Raw genomic sequence first — 19,049 nt, 5'->3', positions numbered from 1 at the left:
AAGATGATGCACTTAGTTCACCATGCCCATTCGACTCCACACTTGCACTATACACTTGGCAGATGTTCTAGGGTTTAGACGATGTCTCCCACTACAGAGGGAGGGATTACATCACCATCCTAGCCCTTATAAATGGTCTACAGGCATTTTCGATCCACTTGGAGACCCATGAGGATGTTTTTGTGCGCCCACACCCACTTGGGAGCACCACAGGTTCTTGATTGGAAAACAAGGGGCCAACCCCTTGTCCACTATGTTTGGAGTCCATTTCTACATCATGGCACTCCTTGGACTTCATTAGGCCTCCACAAAGTCCCAACAACTCACTTTGTTGATCATTTGACCCTCTTGAGAGACTTATCTTTACATTATTGAGCTATTTCGTAGGCTTGTCACCAAAAGTATTGTTATTATGCACATAATTTTATTTTTGGGGCTAAATTAGGCCAATTTAACTAAATCGAATTCATTAGAGAGTGTTTAAATTGAAGTGAGATGAATCATTTTGATCATAATCCCTTGGATTTGGTTCTTATCTCTTGTGAGATTTTCGCTATTCCTTTTGGAGGAGGATTTTGGATGTAATGGATGAATTTTGATGTTTGGATATCTCTCTTTTTTCTTTTAGCTTCATTATTGGCATAATTTGGTAATTGGATTTACTCTTTTATGCATGTAAGTACTCTTTTAATGCTTATTCTTGTAATTTACTTTTGTCACATGAATATTGCTGGGATTATCACTATACAAGTCTGAAATTTACTGCTACTCTATATGAAATTGTGGGAATTTTTGTTCTTTATAGCGTTGCGTCATCTCATGGGCTATGTATGAATGGGTGAATATTCCTAGAGATAATTTGTGTCAAATGCATATCGATAAGTCATCATTTATTGCAAATTTAAGTATAAAGTCCTTGCAGCAGTTGTTCTCATGCTCTAAATGTCATGCAAAGTTGTTGAATGATTCCTTGATTGGGTGATTTCTTTTCAAACCATAAACTCTCCTTGACTCCATATCCCCCAAAGGACCAGGCACTAATCCTCCATTGGTGATCATTTTCAATGCATATTCTTCTCACCTCCCTCTTTTTTGAGGCCTAGCCACAAAGGTCACCTAGGGCATCGGTTATCTCGCAATCTAGCCATCCAAGCACTTCGATTTTTGGTGCACAACTGTGTTGAGGTTTGCTGTTATGAAACCAGCTCAAGAAACTTTGCGATAATACCCTGTCAACCCAAGAAATCCTCGCAGATGCTTTATGGATGTGGGGATTTTCCATTCCTTAATGGCTTTAATTTTGCTAGGATCTACCTTAATTCCTTCATGAGATACAATATGACCCAAATATTCCACCTCCTGGACTCCAAAGAAACATTTGGATCTTTTTGCATATAATTGTTTCTCCTCCAATAGTTGTAGCACCCTGTCAACATGTTCAACATGATCCTTCCAAGACTTGCTGTAGATTAGTATATCATCAAAAAATACTAACACAAATTTTCTAAGGAATGGTTTGAAAATTGAATTCATCAAACCTTGAAATGTTGAAGGTGCATTGGTAAGGCCAAAAGGCATGACCAAAAATTCATAATGACCCTCATGAGTTCTAAATGCCGTTTTTGGAATGTCTTCAATCTTCATTCTGATTTGATGATATCCCGAACGAAGATCCAACTTGGTGAAGTAAATTGATCCATGCAGTTCATCCAGTAATTCATCAATGACAGGAATGGGGAACTTATCTTTAATAGTGAGCTTGTTGAGCTCCCTATAATCCGGACACATGCGCCATGATCCATCCTTCTTGTGCACCAATACTACTGGAGCTGAGAAAGAACTTTGACTCGGTTGAATTATACCAGCCTCTAGCATTTCTGCAACCATACGTTCAATTTCACTTTTTTGGACATAGGGATATCTGTACGGCCTGATGTTTGGAGGAACACTTCCTGGAATCAGATGAATAGCATGATCATGATCACGCATAGGTGGGAGACCTTTGGGAGTCTCAAATACCTTGGAATGATTGTCCAAGACTTTTTGGAGATCTGGGGCAATAGATGATTCCAATGTGGAAACATCTAGCGAACATAATTGTGCAATTACACCTCTTTGCTCCTTTTTTAGAAGCTTAGTCATGCCATTAGAGCTGATTATCTTTCCTGGTTTCCCTGCAATACCCCTTAATTCAACTTCCTTTCCTTCCACAGAAAATTTCATGAAAAGTTCTTGAAAATTAAAAGCTATTGTACCCAAGGATTGTAGCCATTGGACTCCTAGTACAACATCGGCACCTCTCATTGGAATGGAAAGCATTGGGCTAGTCAATACATATTCTCCCATGGATAGCTTGATATTATGGCACTTTCCAGAGCAATTTATTGTTCCTCCATTTGCAATCATCACTTGACACTCTGGTGCTGGATATAGGAAGCAATTCAATTCTTTTGCTACCATACAATGAATAAAATTGTGGGTGCTTCCTGAATCAATCAACAGTATTACCTTTTTCTTCTTGATTTGTCCTTCTATCTTGATAGTTTGAGGAGTGGTAATTCCTGCCACTGCATTACAAGATATGGTCGGATTTATTTGTTCTTTATCTAGGCTTTGTTCCTGGAATATATCCTCTTCTTTTGACCTTTCTTGCTCTTTTTCTTCTTTCTCTTCACAATCTATGTAGAATAATTTCTTCTCAGCACACTTATGACCTTTTGTGTATTTGCTAGCACAATTGTAACAAAGCCCTTTTGCTCTTTTTTCTTCCAATTGTTGTGGTGTCAACCTTGTAGGTTGTGGAAGACTAGGGGCAACAACACTTCCGTCTTTATAGTTGTGAGTGGTATGCTTCCTAGTTGCCATAATTTTGCTTTCCATTTTTCTTGCTAACCTGAATGCCTTCTCTAATGAATCAGGTTCCCAAAGGCGAACATCATGTTGGATATTATCCTTTAAAGACCCTATGAACACATCAATCCTATGCTCCTCTGGAATATCTTTTACCCTTATGTTCAATTTTTGGAACTCCTCAATGTGCTCCATTATTGAACCCTTTTGTTTGAGACTTATCAATTAGCTAAAAAAAGTGTTGCTTTTGTGTCCTCATAATGTACTATCAATTCTTCCGTAAAAATTGCCCAAGTGATAAATTGTTTACGAGAACAAAGCCATTGATACCATACAAACTGATTTGGTTCCAAATATACAGTTGCCATACGTACCTTTTGTGCGTTTTGCACATTATTGAGATCGAAGAATTGCTCCATCTGTAATATCCATGTGGCGGGATCCTTGCCATCAAACTTCCTCATATCAATTTATGGAATATGGTGATTCTTCGATCCAACATTAGCATCTATGGAATCATGATTAACATTTCTTTTGTTCTCATCATGAGTTTCCTTTACTACCTTTTCACCATTAGTAAGTATTTCTTGTAGAAAATTTGTCAAATCTGCCATGCCTGTCTTCAAATTTGTGTTCAAATCTATCTTCAAATTGTCTATCTTAGCTTCCACGCCATTTATCTTAGCATCTGTTAACTTTTGTGAGCGTGACATTTGTTGCACTTGTTCTTGTAATTTTGATATATCATGTAGCATTTCTTCCTCTTCTTCATGAGTCATGCTAGAGCTTTCAGGTTCTTTACTAGGTGTTTGCATTTTCTTTCCTCGGGGCATCAGTTACCGATAATAATGCTCTACTATGCCCTTTGAATTCCTTCAAAATAAATTTTCAAACCAAGCTTAAGCAAAAATTTAAAAAAAATCTACACACCTTTTTTCACTTTGTAGGAGCTCAATATTGCCTCTGATGTATCTCTGTACTTTCCAATCATCTAGTTCTGAATTTGTGACCTGTAGTAGCCCTCTGTGTCCTCTTTCCAATGCCACCAGTCTGATCCAAATTGGATTCTCCAAGAAAGAGTTATGCACAATCTCCCAAGATGACCTGATTATAGACCTTTCTAGAAGAGCGAAGTTTTATGAAGTGCCACGTGTACAATTTTCGATATTTGGTTCTGAAAATGATATACAAGAAACTATAGTCCGTCCTCTTTCTGTACCTTCTTACGAAATTTCAATCTGATTCCCAGAGAGAAAGTTATGACAATTTTCCCCGGTCACCTGTTTTGAATGTAATTCAGGAGTTTGCAAAAAGACCAACTTCCTCAGATCATATCTCCCAAAATATCGTGCGAAAAGATCTGAAATTCGGACCCAAGGTTCAGCGCGATTTCTTCTCAAATGGGTTTTTGTTGCGACTTCTGAAATGTAACAGAAAAAAGTTATAGTGAAAATGCCACGATGACCTGTTTGGAGCAGCGAAACCCTAGAATCCAAAGCTTTTATACCAAATGTTATGAAACCAGCTCAAGAAAAGAGAGAAAAGATAGATCAACGCCTTAGAATTCAGCCTCTTCGAGGGGGCAACCTCCTTTACATTACATAAATGAACAATTCTTGGATGATTCAAATGACAAAACCTCCTTTCTATATATAGGAGTCTAAAGAGTCACAATATAATCCAGCCGACCTATCAATAATAATATAAAGCCACAAAAATAACAATAGAGGGATTCTATGGGGCACAGAAATAACAATAAGGGGGTAATAGGGGCACAACAATATAAATAAGGGGTATAACTATAATAGTAATGGGGTAATCACTAGTATTATAGGGACCCAACATTTGCTCTATAGTCCCTCCAAATTTGAAGCAAATCCGATGGTGGGATATTGAGATAGAGGAAGCCATAGCTCGAGAACCATTTCTTGCCCTAGTTTTCCTTGGCTAGTTTCCTCATTAGGATCATTGAATTCAAACCTCAAAGAAAATTTGTCCTTTGATCCTCTTCTCCTCCTTAATTAGGTCAAGTCCCTCTTTGGTCGATCAACTGAATACCCTTGACCTAGTTTGGGTCCACCTGGGTTCCCTATGGTCCTGCAACTTTATAACTCAAATTCCACAAGGTTTACATAAAATCCATTTCTCCATAATGTTACCTAAGTCTAGGAAGCCCCTTGTCAAGGCATATCCTCCAACCCTAGGCCAAGGTATCCTCATAGCCCTTATTAGAGAGACCATCACCTTGCTTCTCAAGCAAGCTATTTAATTGAGTCTCGCTTGTGAATAGGCTTTAGGAATCACTCCTTATTCAATCATTGATCGATTCATCATTGTGATTCCTCTTATATTAGGCCTTGTCTCATCGGTTAAAGTTTTTAAAGAGCAGGGAGCATTAATTGAGGTGATATTGGGTTATCGCTCCATTTTTGCCCCTTGACTTAGTAATTGTTCTATAGGATCCCCTCCTAGGACCCCTGCTAGTTTGAGAGGTAACATTTTGGCATTGTTGTCAGGTGTGAAAATTTGGAGACCCAAATTTCTACTGCAACAACTAATTAAGTTTCTTCTATTTTTTAAATAACTGAACAAATTATTTACTGTGTTCTACGATAAATATCGAAACCAATACACTGCAACCTTCACTAATTAAATTATATGCGGAAACAAGAACTAAGCAAGAAGAAATACACAACACACAATGGACACTGTTGTTTTTGGACAAATGTCCCTAGAAAAACCCAATGCAGGAAAACCGGTGCAGCAGCGGAGGGTTTGTATTGTTATGCAGTAGTTTTTGAATACAATGATTCGGCTGTCCAAACTAGCAATCCTATACAGAGATCTAACTGGGAAAAAGATAGTTAGATGATCTCACACTGTCACTAGAAGATCTGACACTGATCTGTGCTAGAGATGAGCCTTTGCACTGCCTCTGCGTAGTATTGTGTCACACCCACGTAGTTACTGCGTCACTACTGCTTGGACCACATTGCACCTCCTCTCGATCCTCCGCTGGCTGGAAACTTCCGCCCTCTGGCCTCCTAGTCTCACACCCCGACTCCAGCACTAGATCCCCACTGTTGCTCAGCCAAATTTCAGACTCCCTTTGAAGTCTGCGTTGCCACAGTGTAGCTCTGTGTAGCCCTGCATCAGCCTATATGGACGTCTTTCTACCCTCTCTGCCTTGTACTCTTCGGATCAGGAAAACTTCCTCCGGAAACTATCCCTACCCCTCACTGTAAGAAATCACCTAGATCACTTCTCTGGCAACTGTTGCGCTGCTCTCTTGAGAAATCGATCTCTTGAGGGAAACCCCACACTTCTCAATTGGCATATTTTCATTCTCCTAGGGCTTCCTTTTACCTCGAATGGAGATCATATTTTCCCGCCTCCCACCTCCCTCATCCTCGACATGATTGTGTGCACATTCGCGTTGGGATTCTCTACATGAGGAATCATACTAGCATGCATATGTATATTAAAATGATGATATGTTGGTTGCACTGGCTCTATGATTACACTTAGTATTAGCCTTACTATATGCATTCTAGGGTAGGATGCATTGCATGCTGATTTTCGTAGTAGAGCTAACATCATATGATATTATTATGATAGATTAGTTGCATTTAAATTAAAGTTGCGTTGAAAAAGATTTTTCTTTCTTGTTGATTTATATAACCTAATACTAAGCATGGGTGATCATAAGGCACCACAAAAACATGTTGCCTTGTGTGCTTGGTCTTTGATATGTGATGGTAACAGGTCTCTAGTACCAAGAGATTGTTGGTGTTCTCATGACCTCCCATCCAAATAGCTTTGGACACCATTCCGAGAGCTCATGTCCCAGTTGGAGCCAGATGTTACCCACCACTTGTGGGTAGTATGCAGAGGAGAAATTTTTTCTCCTAGATGGTCCTCAGCGATAGGCAGCAGCCCCTTGCAACCCCCAGATAGCTCAATGTTCCATTTCCTTCATCACCTGAGCCACCAATGTCGTCCTTCGCCCATCTATTATGAATGTATGTTTGAAGGTGGGCCTCCCGACCCCAAAGGTATGACTTTTCATTAGTTTGGTTGAGTAATTTTGTTTACTTTTCATGGGCACTTTTGGAAATGGATTGGTGGGGGCATTCAGCAGAAAGAGTGGTTTAGGTCTGTATTCTTGTCTCCATTGCCTGATTTCGTGGTTACCCTTGTATCCTAGTCTCGTGGGATCTTCTTTACTGACCATTAGCTTTAGGGTTGGCACTACATGGGAAATCCTGATTTTGGTTGCGTGGTCCCACTTCTCGATACCACCTATATTACTTCCCCTTCCACTCATTTTAGCCCCATTCATCTCTTTTTCCATTCAGGTCCACATAGGGTTAGCGTCACCCTCGCCTTGTCGACACCTTGGGTTGGGCCTAGAGCAATGCCCTAGAGGTTAATGTAGCTAAAAATAAAATAAAAAGCATAATTTGGCCACTCTCAACAGGGAATGTACCACAAAATGCAAAAGATGGTCGGGGCACACAAATTTAACATGTGGGCAAAAGCCAAACATGAGCTCTACCCCTTATCCATGGCCATCACCCTAGTTCCTATGAGCCCTCATGAGTTCTCCCCATGATTAAGGAACCCATGATTGTTCCAACCCCTGGTGGGCGATGAACCGCCCCACCTCAAGGGGGTATCCACTCCTACATATTACACATCATGCTCTCCATCCCATAGAGCCCCGAGTAGTTATGAAGAAAAAATATTTAAAGGAAAAAGGCATATGAAGAAGGGTGGAAAAATAAGGGCAGGGGTAACTCATGTACCATGATTTGCTCCCTCCTACATTCATATACCTAGGTGTAGGCTTCCCTTGTTATAACTGCCCTTGTGCCATGACATGTGGTCTAGATGTTTCCCCTAATCCCCACTCTATTCCACTACTATATAATTTGCCACCTTCCACTTGAGGGATATATCATATACATGTCACCCCCTTTAGAGGTTGAAGCTGCCTAATAGGGTCCTTGGTTAACCCCTAATTGAGCTTGGACTGTACATGCCAAAGCCCACTACGGAAGAGCATGCCACCATGAAGTGCCCCATTGATCCCATGACTTGTAAGCTTTATTACTTGATTATTCTAATGAATTGGTGTATTGGAAGGCAAGGGGATGCATTGGATATTATGCAGGATTCCAAGCAGGTCTTCATTTGGGGCTTGGTCTCTCTATACGGGGTCCTAGATGTTGAAATTTCTATGTTTGACACATCAAAAATCCCTACTGCATTATCGGGTTTATTATCTCCCATTTGTTCTTTCCATTAACAAGTTATTTATAGATATAAATACCAAAATAAACACAAATGCAACCTTAACACATATACAGATCAACAACTGAAATAATTGAGACAATCACACAAGGGACACCATTAGTTTTGGACAATCGTCCTCGGAAAAATGCAATGCGGGACAACCGATGCAGCAGATATGAGTGTTTTATTATTATGCAGTTTCTGAATACAACTAGGGTGCCAAAAATGGCTCACCCTTCAGAGATTTTCCTTGGCAGAAATACCTCTCCTCGAAGACAAATATTCTAGTTGATCAGCAATCGGATAATTGATGCCACAACAACTTGGACAGTTCCTTAGCTAGACAATGAAAGTTGCTCCAAGCTTCCTTTCAGGACTACGTCACCCTCTACGGCTCTGCGTCTGCCTCTCAGCTCCCAGTCTGCCCCACAAAAATTCTTGAGCGTTGCCTGTTCAGCCCAGAGTCAGCTCTGCTAGCCTCTGTGCAATCTCTGCTGCCTCTACATCAACCTCTAAGCCGTTTGTGTCTTCTGCGCTAGCCTCCTTAGCCTCTGCGTTAGCCTTCCTAGGCTCTGTGTTGTCTCTCCGACACTTTCTATGCCTCTCTGATATGTATCCTTGACCTTTTGCCGAACTGCCCCTCAATGCAATAAATCACTAACTCGATTTATCAACAAACACTGCCCCAGAAAATCGAATTCTTGATCAACTTGGTGTCTTGGTGTGTCTCCAACTGATCCTCAAGCCTCCTCTTATACTTTTCCTGTTGATGATTCAACGGACAAGATTAAGTCCCTGATCAACGACTAAGATTAGATCTGGCTTGATCCTTGTTATTTAGAACTTTCTCACCCATATTATATTAATACACGTTAATATTTTAATTTTCCTATGTTTGTAATTAGGAACCCCATTAAAAATATTAATTATTTTAATATCTCTCCATCCTGGTGGAATTTCCCCAAACAATTTCTGGGTCTTGGAGATCCCATTGGCCTTAGACTCTCCACCAATTTTCATGGCTAGAGCACATCCTATGGTACCAAAACTCAACACTCCCTCTTAGCGAGGAATGCGCTCTAATAATCCTTCACCATAGAAACATCACACTGATCCTCCGCATTGGTACCTGTGATGATGCTTAGCCTACTGCCTCACATCCCCTGCACTGCTTCTTCTTGTATTGCTTCCCATGATATTGCCACTGCCACTGCTACATTTGTACAACAGCTTCTTCTCAAAATGCTGCCTCATCCTGCCCATAGCATTACGATTGCTAACTGCTGCACAGCAACTCAGTTACCGAGAAGTAAGTAACTGACTTCACCCAAACTCTGAAATCCTGGTCAGTTTGGAAGCCTCATGATGTTGAAGCTACATCTGCTGCTATCTTGTGCTCCCTCTGCTATCACTGCGTTGCTGCAAATACCTTTGTGCCTTCGCACTATTGCAACCTCCACTGCGCTGCCTCAGATTTCTGCACTCTAGCACTGCCTTGCTGCTCCATCACACCTTGCTCCACCCAACACCTGTCATCATGCTACTGTCTTTAAGGGCTCCTGTAGACGAATGTGATCTAAGAGTTTGGGCACCTCAAGGATCCTGCCCCTACATGTAGTCTTCTTGACTACAACTCTATCTCCCCACCTCTTCTCTAGAGGTGCATGAGCACTCATGGCATAATCGTCATCAGTCTCGACATCCTTCTCTGCCTTTGTTGGAGCCGCCTTTGAGTCAGAAGCTTCTCCCTTTCCTTTCTTCCTAGGGAATTGAGATGCATAATGTCCCAGCTCCCCACAGTTGAAGCACTTGACCTTGGAGATGTTCTTCTTCCGCTTCCCTTGTTGTCCCGCAGATGCTAGAGTTTCATCCTCCTCCTCCTCTTTCTTGACTCGAACTCCCTTACCACTACTCCCCGCCTTGGTCAACCTCCTAATCTCTTCCTATCGAAGAGTTGCCCACATCTCTTTCCAACTGGGGAGAGTCCTTCTGCCCAAAATGCTTTGGACAAACATACCCTAGTCCTCGAAGACTGCATTCAGAGTAGACCTGACCATAAACTTTGGATCCGGTGTAGACCCCACGAAAGCTTCTCACGAATTCCTTGCAACCTGAGGAGGAAGTGATCTATCTCCTCTCCTTTTTGCATCTGATATCACCTTAGCTGATTCTCTAATAACATCTTTCACTGCACGAAAGAGCTCTGGTATAAGGTGGTCAGGGTCTCCCACATTTTTCTTGTTGTGTTCTTCTCAATAATATGTGGTATGACATGATCCTTGACCTCGTCTAGGATCATGCATTTCTCCTTTGCCTGGGCCTCCTCATACTTCTCATTAGCAGCAAGGTCAACTAGGACAATTATGGTTCTCAAGGCATAGTCCTTGATGCGATGTTTATTCAGGATTTCCATGGTCCTGGCCTTCCAGATGACAAAATTGGAAGCCCTGTCCAATCTGTCTTGATCCCTCAATCTGTTCACTGCCATCTCTGCTCCTCTTCTAGACTCCCTCTGAGTCTTGACTTCCCTCCTGGAAATCCTCCTGCCAACTGTCAAATCACTCCTCTCCAATCCCCCTTTGCTGCTGCAACTCGGATCTGGATTTCTTGGCTAGAAATCCGTTGAGGTAGTGCTTCCCTCTACCTTGGTTCCGTCTCCTTAGACACTATTCTGCACAGACAAAAACAACGTCCCACCAACTCCTCAAATCACAATCTGCACAACTCCCTTAGCCCCGACAACTGAAGAATTTGAGCCCTTCTAGCTCTACGCAATCACAGTGAGAGTTGGATCAACTCCTCCTGGCCTTAGCGTCGATCCTTCCTAACTAAGAAAGATGACCGGGCACTGCATAGTCCTGATCTATCCCCCCCCCTTTGCCTTTGCACTGGCCTTTCTCCTGGCTCAGAATGTTGACACAGGCTCTGTGTGAGCCTCTATGTCACCCTCTTAGCACTGCTTCACTCCTTCTCTTACCTCTTCAGCTCTGGAACAACGTTGTCTCTCGGGACAATTGCTTCTCTACTGCAAATGCTCAAATTTCTTCTGTTGGTGTCCTCAGTCCTCCTGTGATTTGCAATCGCTCTGATACCATGTTGAAAATTCTAAGTTTGACACATCAGAAATCCCTACTATATTATCTGGTTTATTATCTCCTACTTGTTCTTTCCATTAACAAGTTATTTATAAATATAAATACCAAAATAAACACAAATGCAGCCTTAGCACATATACAGATCAACAATTGAAATAATTGAGGCAACCAAACAAGGAACACCATTATTTTTGGACAATTGTCCCCGGAAAAACCCAATGCGGGACAACCAATGCAACAGATATGAGGGTTTTATTATTATGCAATTTCTGAATACAACTAGGGTGCCAGAAAGGGCTCACACTTTAGAGATTTTCCTTAGCAGAAGTACCTCTCCTCGGAGATAGATATTATGGCTAATCAACAACCAATGATTGACTCACAGCAACATCGACAGTTCCTTAGCTGGACAACGAAATCTACTCCAGGCTTCCTTCCGGAACTGCGTCACCCTCAAGGGACTATTTCACCCTCTACGAATCTGTGTCTGCCTCTTAGCTCCCAGTCTGCCGCATGAAAATTCTTCAGCACTGCCTCTTTAGCCCAACATCAGCTCTGCTAGCCTCTGCATCAGCCTCTTGGCCCTCTGTGTCTTTTGCGCTGACCTCCTTAGCCTCTGTGTCAGTCTTGGCTACCTTTGCGTCAGCCTTCCAAGGCTCTGTGTTGTCTCTCTGGCACTTTCTCTGCCTCTATTATATGTATCATGGCCTCCTGTCGAACTGCCCCTCGCTGCAACAGATCACTAACTCGATTTCTCACCAAACCCTGCTCCAAAAAATCGAATTCTTGATTAACTTGGTGTCTTGGTGTGTCTCCAACTGACCCTCAAGCTTCTTCTTATACTTTTCCTATTGACGATTCAACAACCGAGATTAAGTTCCTAATCAACAGCTAAGATTAGATCTGGCTTGATCCTCGTTATTTAGAACTTTCTCACCCATATTATATTAATAAACATTAATATTTTAATTTTCTTAAGTTTATACTTAGGAATCCCATTAAAAATATTAATTCTTTTAATATCTCTCCATCTGGGTGGAATTTCCCCAAACAATTTATGGGTCTTGGAGATCTCATGTGCCTTAACCTCTCCAACAGCTTTCGTGGCTAGAGCACATCCAATGTTGCCAAAAATCAACACTAGCCCTCTGAAGGGCCACATTGGCACTTGTAGGGTGAGCATTGAGAGCCATGGGCCTCCACCATAGCAAATATTAATTCATGGATACCCAAAACCGATCATTGATTGTTCATATTCCACCTTTTTGGATGAGGATGATGCACTTGGTTCACCATTCCCAGTCAGATCCACACTTGCACCATACACTTGGCAAATGTTCTAGAGTCTAGAGTATGTCTCCTGCTGCAGAGGGAGGGCTTACATCACCATTCTAGCCCTTACATATTGTCTACAGGCATTTTCGATCCACTTGGAGACCCATGAGGATGTCCTTATGCCCCCACACCCACTTGGAGCACCATAGGTTCTTGAGTGGAAAACAAGGGGCCAACCCCTTGTCCACTACGTTTGGAGTTCATTTCTACGTCATGGCACCCCTTGGACTTCATTAGGCCTCCTCAAAGGCCCAACGACTCACTTTGTTGATCATTCGACCCTCTTGAGAGGCTTATCTTTACATTATTGAGCTATTTGGTGGGCTTGTCACCAAAAGTATTGTTATTATGCACATTATTTTATTTTTGGGGCTAAATTAGGCCAATTTAGCTAAATCGAATTCATTAGTGTATAAATAGAAGTGAGATGAATCATTTTGATTATCATCACTTGGATTGGGTTCTTATCTCTTGTGAGATTTTCGATATTCCTTTTGGAGGAGGATTTTGGATGTAATGGATGAATTTTGATGTTTGGATATCTCTCTCTTTTCTTGGAGCTTCATTATTGGCATAACTTGGTGATTAGATATACTCTTTTATACATGTAAGTACTCTTTTAATGCTTATTATTTTCATTTACTTTTGTCACATGGATGTTGCTGGGATTTTCAATATACAAGTTTAAAATTTACTGCTATTCTATATGAATTTTGTGGGAATTTTTGTTCTTTATAGTGTTGCATCATGTCATGGGCCATGTATGAATGGGTGAATGTTCCTAGAGATAATTTTTGTTAAATACATCTCGATCACTCATCATTTATTGCAAATCGAAGTAGAAAGTCCTTGCAGTAATTGTTCTCATGCTCTAAATGTCATGTGAAGTTGTTGAAGACCTCCTTGATTGGGTGAATTCTTCCCAAACCATAGATTCTGCTTGAATCCATCTCTCCTAAAGGACAAGGCACTAATCCTCCATTAGTGATCATTTTCAACGCTTATTCTTTTCACCTCCCTCTTTTTTTAGGCCTAGCCTACATAGTTCACCTAGGGTACCAATTATCTCACAATCTAGCCATATAAACACTTCGATGGTTGGTCCACAACTGTGTTGAGGTTTTCTCCAGAGGCCCTACAAATTGGAAGGAAATCCAATGATGGGATCTTGAGATATAATAAGCCCTAGCTCGAGGACCATTTCTTGCCCTAGTTTTCCCTTGGCTAGTGTCCTCATTAGGATCATTGAATTCAAACCTCAAAGAATTTTTTTCATTTGATCCTCTTTTCCTCCCTAATTAGGTCAAGTCCCTCTTTGGTCAATCAACTCCATACCCTTGACCTTGTTTGGGTCTACCTGGGTTCCCTATGGTCCCGCAACTTTATAACTCAAATTCCACAAGGACTACATAGAATCCATTTCTCCATAAGGTTCGTTAAGTCTAGGAAGCCTCTTGTCAAGGCATATCCTCCAACCCTAGGCCAAGGTATCCTCACAACTCTTCTTAGGGAGCTCATCACCTTGCTTCTCAAGCAAGTAAGCTATTTAATTGAGTCTCTCTTGTGAATAGGCTTTAGGAATCACTCCTTATCCAATCATTGATCCATTCATCATTGTGATTCCTCTTATATCGGGTCTCCTCCCATCGGTGAAAGTACGTAAATAGCAGGGAGCCTTAATTGAGGTGGCATTGGGCTATCGCTCGGTTGTTGCCCCTTGACCTAGTAGTTGTTCTATAGGATCCCCTCCTAGGACCCCTGCTAGTTTGAGCGGTACCAGGCCTGAAGCGAGATGTTGTCTGGAGGTACTATAACTCTACTGACGGTCTGTGCATATGTATACTCGAAATCAGTGTCTGTCCCAAAAGATGATTGCTTGTCCTCCTCCATCATGGGCTCAACAGGAGTCCTGAGCTGCCCTACCACAGGTAGCCCCTCAGGCATAACAAACTCATCTAGCTCATGCTCCTCAAGTTGATCTCGATGTTGTTGTAAGTAGTTGTTGTCTGGGAACTCTGTCACAACTCTGGGTACCTTTGTGCCTACTGACACCTCATCGATGGATGGTCCTATGGGTGTGTGCTCAACTCTCTCTACCAATGTTTCAATTGGGGCTACCAAGGGAAACTCCCACAAAGGTGGCTCATGTGTCACACTAGGTGTATTTGTGAGCTCCTGCAATCTTGCATGCACTTAGCCTCATGCTCAGCCTCTCCTTCGGCTCCTGATGTCTAAAACCAAATCTCCACTAGCAAAATCGCCTCTTGGTCTCATCCTCTAACTATCCTCCTCTATGCTCCTCAAACGAGAAAGCCCTCCTGATCCTAGGGTCCAATGCCTCATACTCATCAATCTTATCCACGAAGGACCTCCTCAAATCTGCAAAGGTGTCAGGTCCCCTCTCCTTCTCCGGTTCATCCAGAAAATGAGGCATGGTAGGTTGGCTAGGGTGACCATGGGTGTTGTTTTGTTGGATTGCGCGTGCATGCACGTGGCTTCTCTGTTTGGTATAGTCTCAACGTTCACATCATTTGTTGCATCCTCTCTAGGACCTGTTGGTTTTACCTCCTCAATGGTTGGTTCTACCTCATCAACTTCATGGTCCTCTGTGTACTCTCCCCTTTCTATGTCACTAGAGTGCCCATAAATTCACTAGTCATTATGTTGCATGGCCAAGGCCTCCATGATCTTGCTAGCTTCCTCATAGCTTACCAAGATCATGCTCTGATACCACTGTAATATTACAATTGAACAATACAGTAGATAATAGAAGCAAAGAACTACCTACAACTATAAAATTCAAGCTTGCATAGCCATACACAAATAAACATTGAAATGTTGGCAAAAACTCTGAGTCATTGTATTAATAAAATAAATTATGAGTACAATAATTGTGATAAGAGAATCCTGGGCTTGCTACAGCAAGCAAGGCCAAAACCAAGTGTCAAATCAATGGCTATAAGGGCTAGAAAATCTCCGAGAAGAAACTGTGCCTTGCCTAATGTAAATTGTTGCTGGAATTGGAAACAATCCTGTATTTGACCCCTCAAAAGTTCCCAGAAATTTCTGCAATTTTCGTAGGAGTCTCCGCACATAAAACCCAAAAATAGTTTGGGCAAATTTCACCAATCACCCATGATCCAAAATTTAAGCTCACTCCTTCCCACTGGCTACCAAATAACTACATAAATTTTTTATTGTTTGGGGCACCAAAACTCCAAAAATTCTGCAAAATTAGGAGCAAACCCCTTGAGGATAGTCCAACAAACCCATAAATGATTTAGGCTAATTCCAACCTCTTGGAATTACCCAAATTTGGTGCTACACCCTTCTTGCTTGTTTTTGCGTTCCCCGCAATCTACTACTGTTGAATATGCCACAAATCCTTTCTCAAATGGTTATAGGATTGCCTTGCAATTCTCCTTCAGAAGATATGAGTGAAATTCCTCCACAAACCCAACACAAATGAGGTGGATTCTACCCCATGAATTCTGCCCAACAATACCTCTGTGCAAGCCCTAAATTGGTTTATTTGGCTCTCTTTGAAGCAGCAACCTCCATCCCTGAAATTCTCCAAAAACCCTAGTCCACCCTCAAGGAGATTTCTCCTAAATTTGTTGGCCAAAACTCCCCTTGAAGCCCCTCAACTCAGTGGAACGAATTCTGCTACTGCGTCCTCCTGTAAGCTCGAACTAGTTGAAGCAAGAGCTGATATGACCCACGAACTCCAGCAAATCTCTTCCCACTAAGTTCTGAAATTCTCTCCTAGGGTGGCACTCTAAGTCCACCAAAGAAAGAGCTGAGATTTCCGCTTGGAAATCTCCTTGTGCTAAGTAGCATTGGGAGTCTTGGCTAAGCAGCTCAAGAGTACTCTAAATCATAAATTCAATTTTCCAAGGGCCCCAAAATGATGCCTCTTCCCTCCATTTATCTTTACTGCCCCCTTTCTATTCTTGTGGACACCACCAATTCGACCTCCTTTTCCCCAGCTCGATTTTCCTAAGGGGTTCACATTCCCATTTTGGGTGGCCCCACATCTCACTACCATTTTAATTTTTCCTTTTCTCTAATGTTGGTGGCCTCCATTTCTCCAAAAATTATGTGGGGACTGCCTTCATCTACTTTTCCTAAGTTTACATGCCAAAATATCTCCCAACACCCAATTTGCAAAAATGGAAATTCTTCTTAACAAAACTAGCGTAATTGGGGACATCACAAAATGACAAAGCACAGCCTGGAAAAATCATTGGAGAGAAGGAAAATATATAGGCCTTGAATACATGTTTCAACATTTTTTGTTGCTGGAAAAGGTTCAAATTCAGAACCACAGTCAGAGAATGTGAGTAATAACTTGTATTTATGTAGTCTACCTTATCAATTAAATATCAGATTCAACAACACAAAGACAACTTATCTCAACAATATCAGTCCATCACATACAAATTTAAAAAAAAAACTTCTGAAAAATCGAGGGAGAGAGAAAAAATTAGACCACAAAATACTTGTTTGGACGTTCTTCGTATTTGGAATTTGGAAAATGTCTGAATGACAACAGCTCACGGCAAATGAGATTGTCCAGGAAAACTCAAATCTGTTTAAAGTTCCACCTTTTTCTGAAAAGTAGATGGTATGTGCACACTATGGGATGAGACTGTCCACCTATAAATTGGTATTTGGACTTCCATTTGAATCCCAATAAAAGCTTGTCGAAGAGAACTATATTAACACTGCTTGGATATCCTGTGAACTAGAGTATTGAAAGTACTTGCAAAGGCAAGCAATAGAGAAAAGTGAAGGCTGGAATTGTCCAGTGCAATTGCACAAGCATGCAAGAGCTGAGAATAGGGTTACTGGGAACAACTAAATTGGGGGCGAATCAGAGTTCTTCTTTCAATTAATTGGAATATGTGGCATGCTGCCCAGTTTTAAAGAGAAAGACTCTTTCAATCAATTGAAAAATATGTCTGAATGATTTTTTTGTAGACCAAATTAACTGAAGAATCAAGATAAAGAAGTTCCATAAACCAACAATACACTATTTTTAGATTTTCTTGGGCAGTTCTGAAGCCTCTGACAACTTCAATTTGAGTTTATAAGTCTTAAAAAGTAATTCCGTCGGAGTGTCCTTTGTAATGGCTCTCTGAATGTAGTTGGATTTATCTGTGTTGGCATGCTTACGCATTAGATGTCAAAGAAGAATATATTAGAAAGGCATTATATGTAAAGTTCGGTTCACTGATGAAATTTTATATCACGTTGTTCTTTGGCAGGCAACTTGATAATAACCACTTCACAAACAGTGTGATTCCTCATTCATATGTTAACATGATAAAATTGTTGAAACTGTAAGTAGTTTATCTCTTCATTCTGGATTATTGATGTTTCCAATTGCTATGATATTATCATGAACACATCCATATCCATTTCATTTTTGTTTTTTCCAAGAGATACAAAGTTCATTACAGATGAGTTTCTTGCATCGTCTACTTTTCCTTGGCATGAAGTGTGACATACTTGAAGAGTAGTGTGAATGTTCTAATTTTGAGAATTGAAATTCGCTTGACCATTTTATAAATATTGTTTTTTATTTAAAAGAAATGCAAGTTATTTTTTGCTTTCTGAAGAAAATGTTTCCTGGATTACTTTATATTTTCTTAAATATTACTTAAAGAGAAATGTAAGGGGAAAAAAACCTTCTGGCTGATGGGACCTTAGCCAACATTTGAAAGAAAGGAATATCTTTATCATCCTTGCATGAATTATACATATTTATGAAAAATATTTAACATAGCACTAGTCAAAGGCATCATTTCAAGATTAAAAGTTTAAATTTCTCTTAGTCAAGTTGGAGGTTAAAAGTGTTTCACTTAATCAAAACAAACAACCTTGCAAATGTGTGTCAATCCAAGAATAGACAGTTTTGATGTGGATTTCAACCAAATTTATTGGGATCCACGTGACAATCAAATTTGGCTCATGAATAAAATACCCAAAAGACTTGGAATATAAAGATATCTATTAGGATAATAAATAATACATAAGTGTATGAGTAAAAATGATATGATATGATATTACAAATAAGGGCCCTATTGTAACTTGAAGTGTACACTTAAGTGTGGGAAAAGTTTCTTGTTGTCGCTTAGATGGGACAGACACTGTGACAATGACTCAGACCAGGGCTATCACCCTGATCCCCGACCTCTCCATTCTAGTTGTCTCCCAACAACAGGCTATGGGGGGTAGTCCCTATGGAAATGTGAAGGCGAAGGACAAGTTGGCAACTAACAAGTCCAGGGGACGATTGAGTGGCCTAGCTACTTGGTTAAATTTTACAAGACTCAAAGATTAGATTAAATTCAAATATGAGACTAGTGCCTTATGAAGTCAAATTGTTTCTTATTATTGATTTAAAACCAAGCAACCGGATGGACAATTGCTACTTAGATGCTTTACTAACCTATATGTGATGAA

At 40.8% G+C, this 19,049-nt stretch overlaps 1 protein-coding gene across 3 annotated transcripts in view; it reads left to right on the top strand.

Moving 5' to 3' along the window:
* Nucleotides 1–19,049, top strand: part of LOC149194157 (putative LRR receptor-like serine/threonine-protein kinase At1g06840) — a 397,266-nt gene that overhangs the window by 229,779 nt on the left and 148,438 nt on the right. For all 3 annotated transcript variants that reach the window (XM_089405051.1, XM_089405050.1, XM_089405049.1), the window contains exon 8: nucleotides 17,849–17,923. In XM_089405051.1, the coding sequence (XP_089261177.1) occupies nucleotides 17,849–17,923 (75 nt within the window). The remainder of the gene's footprint in view (nucleotides 1–17,848; nucleotides 17,924–19,049) is intronic.

This window comes from Pinus tabuliformis, chromosome 2_2 (assembly GCF_031772625.1).
Source record: "Pinus tabuliformis cultivar Carrire ecotype Pingquan chromosome 2_2, CPIR1, whole genome shotgun sequence".
In the NCBI taxonomy this organism is placed as follows: domain Eukaryota; kingdom Viridiplantae; phylum Streptophyta; class Pinopsida; order Pinales; family Pinaceae; genus Pinus; species Pinus tabuliformis.
This window is presented reverse-complemented; position numbering and strand designations above follow the sequence as displayed.